The following is a 12675-nucleotide window of genomic DNA, read 5'->3' on the forward strand; positions in this document are numbered from 1 at the left end:
GCACTCGATCCAAACAGGCGAGGAGAGGTGGGGGGGAGCATCCTCCCCACCGCATATCCCAGGCAGGAGCGCCCCGACCGGACAATGACTGCAACCGCCAGACGTCTCAGGGTCCCCCCCCCACACCAAGTTCCAGGCACCGAACCTCGCTCCTACCCCAAATCCACGGTTCCTCGATACGACGAGGAAGTCCACGAGCGCCGGGGAGGCACCCGGCTGGCTGCCAGGTCCGTCTTCTTCTCAGCAGAGCCCCTTCCGAGCAGGATCCCGCAGCGTCAGCGAGGCCCGCCATGGCCCAGGTCGCCGTATATGTCTTCACCTCAGCAACAGCCCTTAACCGTCGGAGCCCCTCGATACTTGACCGCTGCCTTCCCCTCAAGCAGATGGGTGGCCAAATCTGGGGCAGTAGAGTACGGATAGGCAGGATCTCGTAGTATTTTTATGCGGGTGGGCGCAGAGCTCCTTTAAGCAGCATCCGCTCCTGTCGCCATCTTGGCCACGCCCCCTGTTGCATTGTTAGTAGGTCCTTGTCCGCTCTGATTTTGATTATCTGTCCCTTCGACAGTTCTAGCAGACTTGAGTACCATGTTTGTCTGGCCCATTGTGGCTCAATGAGAATTAGGTTTGTCCCTGGTTGTCTCACTTTTTCTAGAACTCTCTGCATAAGAGGTATTAGTGGAAAAGCGTATGCAAATGTCCCTGACCAATCTAGTGACAGGGCATTCCCTTTTGAAATGTGGTGAGGAAACCTCGAGGCACAGAACTGGCATTTCTTGTTCTGTATTGTCACAAACAGGTCTATTTCTGGGGTTCCCCAGAGTTTAAAGAAGTATTGTACTGTTTGTGCTTCAATTAGCACTCGTGGGAGCAGTTGTTGGAGCACATGTTCGGTCTGCCCAGAAGGTCTGCTTTTGTGTTGTATACTCCCGGTAGATGTTTTGTTTGCAGATTGATTCTTTGAGAAATTGCCATTGCCAGATCTGTTGTACTAGCTCGCTTAGCGGAAAGGACTTCGTACCTCCTAGTTTGTTGAGGTAGAACATTGTGTTGGTGTTGTCCGTTTGAATCAAGGCAGTCTTTGTGCGAATGTGTTTCTGGAACGCTTTTAATGCTAGGAATACTGTTTATTTCCAAGTAATTGATGTGTTTTATGGAGTCAAGATTGTTCGTTACCTCGTATCTTCAGTTGTTTAAAGTGTGCTCCCCATCCGTTGAGGAATGAGTCTGTAGTGATTGTCACAGAAGGAGTTGGGTTTTTGAAAGGTTTCCCTTGTGCTATGTTGTTGGATGGCCACCATTGTATTTTTGCTTGCAGCCTGTGCGTAACAACCACTAGATCCTCCCAACTTCCAGTGGCTGGTGACCAGTTGTTGGTAAGCCATTCCTGGAAGGGGCACATATGTAGGAAGGCATGAGGAATGAGTGGGATGCATGACGCCATCAGGTCAATGAGCTTCATGACTCTCCTCACTGTCAGAGATTGACACTTCCGGTAGAGGGAGGTTTCTTGTTTGATCGCGTGTATCCTTTTTTGCGTAGAGTTTGCCTACGCGAGTTTATAGTCTTTCACCTAAGAAAGTCTTTTCCTTGGTTTTGTGGAGGATTTCTTGTGATGTATTGAGAATCCTAATTTTTGGAGTATGTGGACTGCCGTTTGAACATGGCTGAGACATGTTTGTTTTGTGTTTGCCTTTATAAGCCAGTCGTCCAGGTAAGGGTAGACTTACATTCTATTCTTTCACAGGTGAGCCACGACTGCGGCAAGGCACTTGGTGAAGACATGTGGTGCTGTTTTTATCCCGAAAGGGAGTACCTTGAACTGGTAGTGTGTTCACTTGTGTGGGAACCGGAGATATTTTCGGTGGTTTTTATTCATGGGGATGTGTAAATATGTGTCCTTGAGATCTATTATTGCCATGTAATCTCCTTTTTGAATTTGTGGGATTATTTCCTGGAGTGTAGTAATTTTGAAAAGCGGTATCAGATGAATTTGTTTACTAACCTTAGGTCCAGGATTGGTCTTAGTGATAGGTCCTGTTTGGGGACTAGGAAATACGGAGAGTAGTTTCCTTTGTAAATGTCCTTTTCTGGTACCAATTCTATTGCTTGTTTTTGAAGAAAGTCTTGGATCTCTGGATTTAACTGTAGGAGTTCTGATTTGAGGTACCTCCTTATTTTTGGTGGGTTTGCTGGTGGTGTTTTTGTCAGTTCTATGCAATACCTGTATTTTACCAAATTAAATATCCACTTTCTGTGGTGATCTTTCGCCACTGTTGTAGGTACTGTGATATTCTGTCTCCCACTGGTGTTGTGAGTGGGTCTTTTCCTTTGCAGGGGTCAATTAGAGCCACTCCCTCTTCCTCTAGAGGGCTGGCCTCTGCCTCTTCCTCAAAAGGACTGCTTTGCTTGTTGTTGCCAACCAGGTATCCTACTTGCTGGCTCGTGTGTTGACCATTTCCCTGGCCCTATTGTTGATGTCATATTTGCTGTCCTTGAACACAGGCTCCTCTTCCTGTGGGGTTTCCTCCGGTCAACCATCCTCTTTTGAAGGTACTTCTTTGTTGTAGGGCTCCCATGGCTCTTGCAGTTTCATTATCTTTTTTAATCTGCTGGAGAGATTCATCCACTTCTTTTCCAAAAAGTGCCTTCCCTGTAAATGGTCTGTTAATGATGGAGGTTTGAACATCCTGCTTATAACCTGAAATTCTAAGCCAGGCATTCCTTCTTAGAGTTGTGCCTGTGCACATCTGTCTGCTGGCAGTGTCTGCTGCATCGAGCACTGATTTAAGGCATGTGTTAGTGTGAGAAAGTGTCATCTTTCTTGTTTGGTATGCCCCCACTTTTTGCTGAATTGCTGAATGTACTTTGACTGAGTGTGCCCTGGGCTCCTGCCAATCAGGTGCCCAGGGCCTATGTTCCTTCCCTAAAAACTGTGCTGAAACCTAATACCCAAATTGGCAAACCCTGGCCACATGTCAGCCCCTGGTAAATGGTACACTAGGTACCCAGGGCCTTGTGACCAGGGAAGGCCAGTAAGGGCTACAGCACTTATTGTGCCACCCGTAGAGGCCCTGTACCCCGACACAAACACACTGCCCTTGCAGGATGTGTGTCTGGGTATAGAACAAAACAGAGAGTCGACATGGCACACATCCCTGTGTGCCATGCCCACAACAATACACTGCCCTCTCGCTGGGTGCCCTATGCCAGTGGTGTGGGTACAGGAGCATTAGCCCTGTGCCCCTACAGTACCCAGGTCCATTCCTGGGCACTGTAAGTGCTGTCATTTAAGAGTATATGGTGCTGGGGGATCGTCAACAAGAACTCCACAGCACCATGATGGCTCCACTGAAGACTAAGAAGTTTGGTATCAAAAGTCTCAGCACATCAAACCTGTACTGATGCCAGTGCAGGATTTAATGTACAATGCAACGACAGAGGGCATCATTGAGATGTCACCTGAACCTAACCTACATTCCACGTCTGGTCTAAGGGGCTGCCTAGGCTGCCACACAGCAGACATGTTGCTGGACCGCTGGGTAGAGAGCCATCCGCACTCCTGGGCCTGCAACAATGCACATCCTGGGCGAGGTGCTAGGTCTCCTCTGCCAGGATGGGCAGGGGAAGCTTCAAAGGCTTTGTGAGCTTCTCCAAGCCACTTACTGTACTCAGCAACTGACCCCTACCGGTTCTAAACCCCCACTCTGGCGGGAAGACTGACCAGAAACGCCAAGGAAGGACAGGGGGGGTGCCAGCCTCTGCCAACCCCACCCCTCAGGCGGGGGAGGCAAGTTGAAGCACATCTCCAGGCTCTCACCATCTTGAAGATGGGAAGCCCTGCCCAATCAGGACTAGGCCACTGCCCCCCTCCCACAGGAGAGTGGCAGGATAGGGGGTGTACCCACCCCAGGGCAGGCACACAGTGGTCCCTGCCCTTTACCTACCTGTAATGCCCCTACATTTAGTATTTAGGGGCACCCTGAACTTTCCTTCCTTAGGTCCAGATTCCGAAACAGCAAAGAAGATCAAAAAGAAAGAAGACCTGCCGTGCAGCTACTAACAAGAGGAAGACACCAACTGCTTTTGCCCCAGCCCTACCGGACTGTCGACCCTCGGACCTGCTAAATCCCGGCATCTCCCGTGGCCAGCAATCTCACAAACCCCCGGAGGACCTAGCTACCTTGTGACTCTGAGCATATGGGACTCCCACGAGCAGTGGCACTGCTAAAAGCAAGTAACTGACCCCTGGCATCAGCCAGGAACTGCGAACCCTGCACACTCTGCACCCGCCAAGCCTGGCCTGTGCTGGAGTGGACAAAGACCACGAGGACGTCCCCCCAGCGACTGTGACCCCGAATCCGGCACCCAAGGACCCACCTCGACGCTCCTGACGACGCCTGCAGCCTCAGCACCAGGGACCCCCCCCAACCGCGATCAACAGAGGGTAAGATTTCCCGACACCAAAAGGCACCCCTACACCAGGCGCCCTGCGGCCTCCTGTGCCCAACTCCTGGGTACCTACCTATCCTCCAACTACCCAACTTAGCTCTCGAAGTGGTGGTTGCACCTGAAGAAACTTCATCCCCGAGCTTGCAGCCTTTCCAAGTGGCCCTGGCAGTGCAACTTCTACTCTAACCTACTTCCCCATTTGCCCTGAGCAAGTGACCAGGAGCCCAGCTCCCACAGCCGCGTGGCCTGCTAGCCAGCAGCCACCAACCACAGGCCCCCTGCCTCCCATAGGATAACATTGGGCCTACCTCACTCTGCACCCGGCTGCCCCTGTGCCGCTGAGGGTGTAACAACTGTACTTACCTGACCCGGGAAGACCCCTGAGTCTGTGCCCAGAACCTTAACTCTGCCAGTCGAGTACTTACCCAAAAGCCGATAACTCACTTTTCTTCCATAGGGTAACATTGGCTGGGTTCACTTGAAAATTCTTTTAAGTGTGGAGTTTCTAAACTGTAAAATATTCACCTAAAATCAACTGAGTAACGAAAACGAAAATACTCACCTGCTCTCAGGAGAGATCCCAGTGCTGGATCTTGGTGCCCAGCACTGACCCTGAAAAGTAATTACAACCCTACTTACTGCTAACTCAATTTTCTCCCATAGGAAACCATTGACTATTTTTCTGTTAAATTTCTTGTAAGTGTCGATTTTTGTAAACTACAAATATTCTTTAAAAATCGTACCAGCTGTGAAAACGTAATTACTTACCCGTTTTAGATAGATGTCCCAGTACTGAGCCTAGGAGCCCAGCACTGGATTACAAAAGTAATGAGAACATACTTTACCTGCAACTTGAATTTCCTTCCATAGGATAACATTGCCTGGTTTTTGCTGAAAAAGTTTCTAAGTGTCGATTTTGCAAACTTACAAATATTCTTTAAAAATCGTCTGTATAACCTAAACGCATTCTCTCAACTGCTTGCAGGTGGCACACTAGAAGCTGGATCCAGGATCCAACACCGAGCTCGAAAAAGTAACAATAACCCCACTTACCTGCTAAGTGAATTTCCTCCCATAGGATAACATTGGTGATTTCATTAGAAAAAGTTTCGAAGTGTCAACTTTTAAAATACCAAAATATTGCTTAAAAATCACAACAGTAACTAAATCGTATTTACTCACCTGTTTCCAGGAACTGTCCCAGGACTGAATCTAGGACCCAGTCCTGGAGTTAGAAAAGTAATCCAAAAAGTAATCAATTGCATTTAACTTGAAATTCCCATTGAGCTCAATGTATTATTGTGTTTGAAATTGTGTTGCCTATTGCAACAAACTATAACTATTGCATTCAAAAGTGAATTGCCTATTGCAAAGTATTTAACTAAAGCATCTCATTCCGGGAAAGTATATTTTGATACCTATTGTTGGTTCTAAAATAAAACAACCATATATTTTTATATACAAACCATTGGCCTAGAGTTCAGTTATTGAGTGTGTGAGACCATTTGCTGACTGAGTGTGTACAACAAATGCTTTACACTGTGCTCTGATACTTCCTTACTGCTCGACCAAGCTACCACTTTAGAGAGTAAGCTTATATCTAACTTTAGCCTCTGGGGACTGTGGACTCTGTACACACTGTACCTATTTGGGAACAGTATATAGAGATCCACTTTCCTACAGTTAGCAATGTTTTTGCCTTCTTGGACAATAGATTTAGCCCTGTTCTTGTCCTCTTTGGGGAGCTTGTAGATGAGCTCCTCAATGTCATCCTATTGCTGGTGTTCGTACCTGTTCAGCAGGCATTAGAGTTTGCGATGCGCAACGGCGTCACTGCTTTCTTTTCCATTTTTCTGCCTACCATATCCATATGTTCGCTTTCTTTCTCTGGGGTTGTCCACTGTTAGCGAGGGCATTTGCTCTTCTCCTGGCCGTGGTAACAATGATGGAGTTAGGCACTGTGTTCCTCAGGATATACTCAGGGTCATTGGAAGAGGGTTTGTACTTCTTTTCGACCCTTGGTGTTACCCCCCTTACTTGAGGCTGGCTCCTTAAAGGCTTCCTTGCCTTGGTGCAGGATGCTTGGTAGCATTGGTAGGTATTGTGTCCCCTTGTTGGCTGGGACTTGTGTTTCTAAAATGAAGCATGTGTCTCCCTTTTCCTCATCGAGGGGAACTTCGAAAGCGTCAGCTGCTCTTTTTACTAGGCCGTTGCAGAAGGCTATATCATCTGGTGGGGATGCCTTTGAGGGATAACAGCATATCTCCTCCTCTGGGCTTTCTGTGTCGAGGTCCTTCCATGTGTCTTCGAAATTTTCAGAGGCACCCTGCTCTTCTGGTGCCTCGATGTCTTCCTCGAGATCTTCATCACGAGGTTCGGGGGTTGGAGATGACTCGAGAATCTCCTCTTCTTCCCCTTCGGCATCTTTCGTTCCTTTGGCTTTGACATTGTCCGCTTCAGAAACGGGAATCTTAGAAATTCGGAATTCCTTGAGGGAAGCGTCAGACTCCTTTTTCTGGAGGAACGTCGCCATTTCGGCTTCAAGTCTTTTCCTTTTCTTGTTGACTTCAAGTGCTCTCTCGGCATCGGAGACCGGATATTTTCTTTTCTTGCTCGTGCTTGCATTCAGTTTCGAATACATCGAGGTTCCCTTCGGGGGTTCGTGTTCGACCCTTGTTTTCAGCACCTTGTGCAGTTTTTCGCACAAGGCGCCGAAGGGTAGGGCTCCGTGGGGTTCCTTGGATCGCGGCTGGCCTTCGATCGCCTTTTTCTTTGGCAACGAGACTGCCTTAGGCTGTGCTTTATTATCGTGGCCCTTTGCTTCCGACGGATGTGTATGGTGTCTTACCTTATCCGTCTTTTTCTCTGTATTCATCGCCATCTTTTTGTGGGCGTGGGTTTCTTCGGAGTCTGTCTCTAGAATTTCGATGTCCAATCCTTCGTGCGTCAATTCTGCTGGAACTCCCTGGTCCTCTTCATCAATGGAAAAGCCCAGGTCCTTCATGAAAAGTTTTTGCGATGCCTTGGACAAAGTTGCATAGTGGGCCTCTCTTTGCTTTCGGGGTGTCCCGAGAGTATTCAGCTGGAACACCGCGCAGGCCTCACAGTCTGTCCTTATGGTCTTTGGGCACGCAGAGGTTGCACACGTCATGTGGATCACTTTGTGCGAATTTGTGGTGGTACTCGGGGCAGAATTTGAAAGGGGTATTTTCCATGGCCCCTACCTCGCCATTTGTTGACTCTTGGTCTTAGGGGTGTCGCTCTCGGAGTTGAGCTTTGCTCTTTGGTTGCGATGTCGATGGTGGTTTTCCACTGGGGTTTTTTCGCAAAAACTTTGGAGCGTCCCGTCTTGCATCCAGACCCAACGGCAGAAAAAATAATCTGAAGAAGGCCACCATGCACAACAACCTCCAGGGCACCGTCTAACATCACACAGTAGGCACCAAATGGTTGTCGACAATGCACAAAACGAAGAAGAAAAAAAAACAAAGACTATTCCGGACCCAACCTCTAGATGGTGGAATGATGCACAGCATGTGAATCCAGAAAAGGATTCACGCTGCAAAACCTAAGGGTTCTGATTACCATCTGCACATCTTCTTCCGAAATTGGTCTCTATAATTTCACCATCTGCCACACCATGCGTTTAGGATCTCCAATATGTACTAAGCTTTTCTGGAAGAAGAGTCTCCTCCACAATCAAATAAGGAGAAATATTATTTCATAAATTCCTCCTTTTTTCTCCCCCTGTTCTTAAAAGAGCCCCATGAGTCTCCTTAATTTCTTTAACATACACCTCTATCATCTATTAGTTGGCATGCCAGATGAATTCCCCCTTTATGCCCAGCTATATAGGAGAAATGTCCCACATGAAGAAGCAAGAGCTCAACTCTATCATATATATATCCATGCAGGAGTAGGTCTGATGGTCACGGGGAAAGAAAGTGTGATCCTATTACTAATAAAGCTACCTCCAAATGTCTCCCGAGTGACACCTTCATCCGCATGACCGGTCTCAATCACCATCCCAGACTCTGTGCATACAACCTCACAAACAGCCTCTTTAGCAAGTGTTGCCTAGAAGCCCTGCTCAAAAGTGTCTTGGACAGTATTGGAAGAGTAGATCTTAGCAAACGTGGTTGGTTACAGAGTCGGAGAACCCCACATAATCTGTAATATTAGTTCCTCAACAGATTTGCTTTCTGACAAGATTTTATTTTAAGTTTTAAAACATGACTACCTCTATTATGTTCGGGATATGCAGAAGAGCAGGAAGCCTCAGCAAATGTGTTGTATTTCATACAGTTCTGCTCCCTTTTCATTAAATGTGTTTCCTGCAAACAAATTTGAATCCAGATGTGACGCCAGTATGGCCATCCATACTGCCCCTCTTTTCACCTGTGAGTTGAGCCCTCTAACATTTAAAGACACTTACCACTCTGGATTCTTCAGACCAAACCCCGGAGACCACTGCTGTCACAGGCAGAATGCTCCTGTTACCTTGGCCGCACAGCAGTTCGATCTCGCACCATCTCATTTCTACTACCTCAGAGAGTGCAAAACATCACCTTTCCCTTGAAGTTCAGGTTGCCCCTGTCATCATCCATGGCACCTTCCACAAATTCGAGCTCTGCACAGGCTAGAGGGACTTTGGGTGCTCAGGAACACATGGGGCCGGATACAAACTGAAGTAAAACCACATCCTCTTATGTCACCATCTTGTCCATGCCCTTATTTATTCATTAACCAGAACCTGTTTATCTAACGGAGACGTGCTGCTTTCAAAAATGTTTGCTGTCTTGAAGATCAAATGAAGGGTTGGTGATCTGCTGTCCAATGCAAGCAATCATCCCTTCCTTCACAGCAATTCACAGGGAGCTGCAAAAAGCAACCTGCCTAATAACCACTAGGCAGGTTTTTTTGAGCCCCATGTGAATGAGTAACTTGCAGTGTGTCCCATTAGCACATAGGTCGCATAGCAAATTCCATCCTCCATTATAAACCAGACTGTCCTTTTTTAACATTCCTGGTTTGAGATCAAACAGAGCATGAGGCCCTTAGCATTTAATCCGGTTTTAAAAACACTGTAGTCACATCAACAAAAGAGCAGTGCAAAACACAACAGGAGGTTGTTTATTGAAACAGAGGGCTGAACTTACACTAGATCATACTCACATATGTTTGCAGAGTTGTAAGACTAGTGCTTGTACAAAGGAGAGCTGATCAAATCACAAAAGTATGGTCTGTTTTACTGTTGAAAGCATATATGCATGCAGAATCAGGTTACTGTATTCTTTTATGCTATAGCAGATAAATATTTATGACATCCATCTACAACTAGCAGATTTAAATTGGACTATTTTGTCTATCAGAAAATTCTCTGTGCAAAATAACAGGAGTCTTAGCAAGTGCTATAACTATTTTACTATTTTAAAAGGCAGAGATAACCTTAACATACCTGAATAACCCCTTCCATCATGCTGACCATCTTATTAACTATTGCAATGACCTTGTGGGTGCGCTCCGCAGGGCTGATGTCTGGTCTGTATTGGTTAGACAGTACATAACGACACGTCATGTACAACACATAGGTTGGTGACAACTTAAAGTGGACGGTGGAACTGTTTGTATAGTTGATGATGGCAGACAAGAAGGCATCTTCGGCTACAAGAGTAAAAAGGTAACAAAATTGAAAAGAAGAAAATTAACTGCACCATTCCATGACTCCCTGTTTCCCTAAATGTACAAATCTTAATTATTTCAATTCCACCGGTATCTGACAAGAATTGTATAGTTTCCATTTAATTTCAGCACTACCTGAATTTTCCAATGTTGCATCCACAAATGAACATACCTACTCATACTTTTAAATACAAAGGCTGATGTGACACGTTTATTGATTTACTGAACACTGCAAAGCTTTGTTAGTTTTTCCGACACACACGTGAGTTTTTGAACCAGCAAACAGATCAACAAGACATCAGCCTCATTTAATTTAGATTCTTAGCTCAGACTGATATTTCAGTTTGTGAACTATTTCAGGAACTCTTCCAACATGAGTCTTAACCCTCATTTCTATAATTTGCTCAAAAATCACAGAACAAATGTACATCAATCCATAAGCTACTTGGATCCACTGCCATCTTAATGCATACATTTGCCAGTTTTAGAAAATTGTGTGTGTATACCTTTCTTGTAAAGTGTTCTACAAATTAGATACATATAGCCAGGGCTATTAGCCATCATAACTTTTTAAGGACTAACTACCATAAATGTGACTGTCTCTGTAATATGTATGAATATTATATCAGGAAACTAGAGGTAAACCAACATTGTAGTTAAAATAGAAAATATAACAAGCACTGGAAAAGCTAATTAGTCTCGCTTTGCCAAAGCTGCAGTTATTTGCTTTGCCAATGCCTTCAGAACTTCAGCGTAAGTACTGGCAAAGAGCCAACAGCAGTGTATGGCCATCTAGGAATATTATTCTGTATACTTCCAAAATGACTGCCTCATTACTTGTAGACACAATGCAAGGTCCATCCTGGAGAGCTGTAATAATGTATGCAAATTAATATTGATATTCTGTTCCAAGATGGCTACCAGGGTACAAAATGGCCCAAGATGGATTCCAGCTGCTATTGGCTTCGCCAAAACTTGCCATGTAATTCTAGAGCATTAGGAAACTCCAGCACTGGAGGGGAGGAAGGAGAGCAGCAGAGAGAAAGAGAGGGGAGGGGATAGAGAGAGACATCAAGCCCTACAAGATTCTTTGTCACAAGAGTCAGAGGGGGATCTGTGGACGGAGAGAAGTGGGAACGGAGTGAGACAGAGCAATTGGGAGACAGTGATGCCAAGTAACTGAGGCAGCTGGGAGTGGAGATAGAGAGGGGAGAGAAAGAAAGAAGGACATGCACTGGAGTGTTAAATAAGAAATGCCACAGAAACCTACAAAAAGACAAATGTATTAACACCAATATGAAACACTGCTTACAGTTTAACAGGTAAAACATTCCTCGACAAACTTTTCTATGTAGACCCTGTGCAGTACATTTGACCCCATTATGTATGGCAATCCACTTAAACTTTGCCTTAATTGGAATGTTATAAACAGGACTTGAAAACACACCCTACTTTGTGCAAAGGATCTCATCTACAGCCAAAAGGCCCAACCCCCAAACCTTCCACAGACTCTGGGTGGAAGGCCTGAACGGTCGTTGGCCCTGTAACCAAGCCCTGTCCTACACAACCAAGATAACCATGCCATTTGGAACAGGATTCAAAACTGCTTAGTATATGGTATCTCACTGTCTGGCTTGGCATAATGAGCAAATAAATGATCGACTGGAATGTCTCCTGAGCAATTACCCGTGGATGATTCAAGCATTCCATTAATCACTTCTCGATTTTGCTCCATGTTGGGGTCCATATTATCATAATTTCTTACAACAAAAATAGAAATCACAACGTTTTTTTCTATGTATTGCAATATTAACCATTAGGAACCCGTTTAGAAGTACAAGTGTGTTTTCCCCTCATTGGACTCATTTTGAACTATGGAGTAAATATCTGAAAAATTGTGTGTGTAAAGTATAAATTCCTTGATAAGCAATTTTATTATATTTCATTAAGTCTGACAGAAAGACTGTTTGCCAGTATTACCTAACTCACTAAATAAAAAATACCAAATAAAAAATGTGGCTTTAGGATCAGCTCTCTTCATCCACTGTTTGGTTCAAAAGTAATTCACATTTTGCTTCTGCCCACAACTGCATACAGCATGAGAACAAGTGGTCTACCCACTTCAGCCAGTGGCACACTTGCACAGAGTGACTACTTCCATCTGATCAGATGGACACAATCCTCTACAAGAAATGCACTTATGTGCTATTGGTGGCGGGCCCTTTTTTTACTTTCAATTCTTTATCCTTTATTTGTTTTCAGTCACCTTTGTGTGTCCATTCTATTTCCTCAGGTTAGAGTAATTCAAAGTCAACTTTTTTATGCTATTAAGAATCATATTTTCCTGCAATGTGCATTCAGACTAAAAATGAGTTTCTATTCCAGTCTAAGTACATCTGTCTGCTAGGAAGCAACCGTACTGTTCTATTAAAGCCTTAGAGTGCAAGAATTTGCTCTCCCCAACATGTGTGCCTCTTGGAGGAGCACTAGGTACAGCATTTGAGTTTCCAGGATTTGAGAGACAACTCAATTTTAGTCCCCAAA

The 12675-nt window shown here is 45.3% G+C and overlaps 1 protein-coding gene across 16 annotated transcripts in view; it reads right to left on the bottom strand.

Annotated features, from left to right (window-relative positions):
• AFDN (afadin, adherens junction formation factor) overlaps nt 1-12675 on the bottom strand; it is a 1598291-nt gene that overhangs the window by 943334 nt on the left and 642282 nt on the right. For all 16 annotated transcript variants that reach the window (XM_085611917.1, XM_085611916.1, XM_085611915.1 and 13 more), the window contains one exon: nt 9908-10113. In XM_085611917.1, the coding sequence (XP_085468043.1) occupies nt 9908-10113 (206 nt within the window). The remainder of the gene's footprint in view (nt 1-9907; nt 10114-12675) is intronic.

This window comes from Triturus cristatus, chromosome 6 (genome assembly GCF_964204655.1).
Source record: "Triturus cristatus chromosome 6, aTriCri1.1, whole genome shotgun sequence".
Taxonomy (NCBI): Eukaryota; Metazoa; Chordata; class Amphibia; order Caudata; family Salamandridae; genus Triturus; species Triturus cristatus.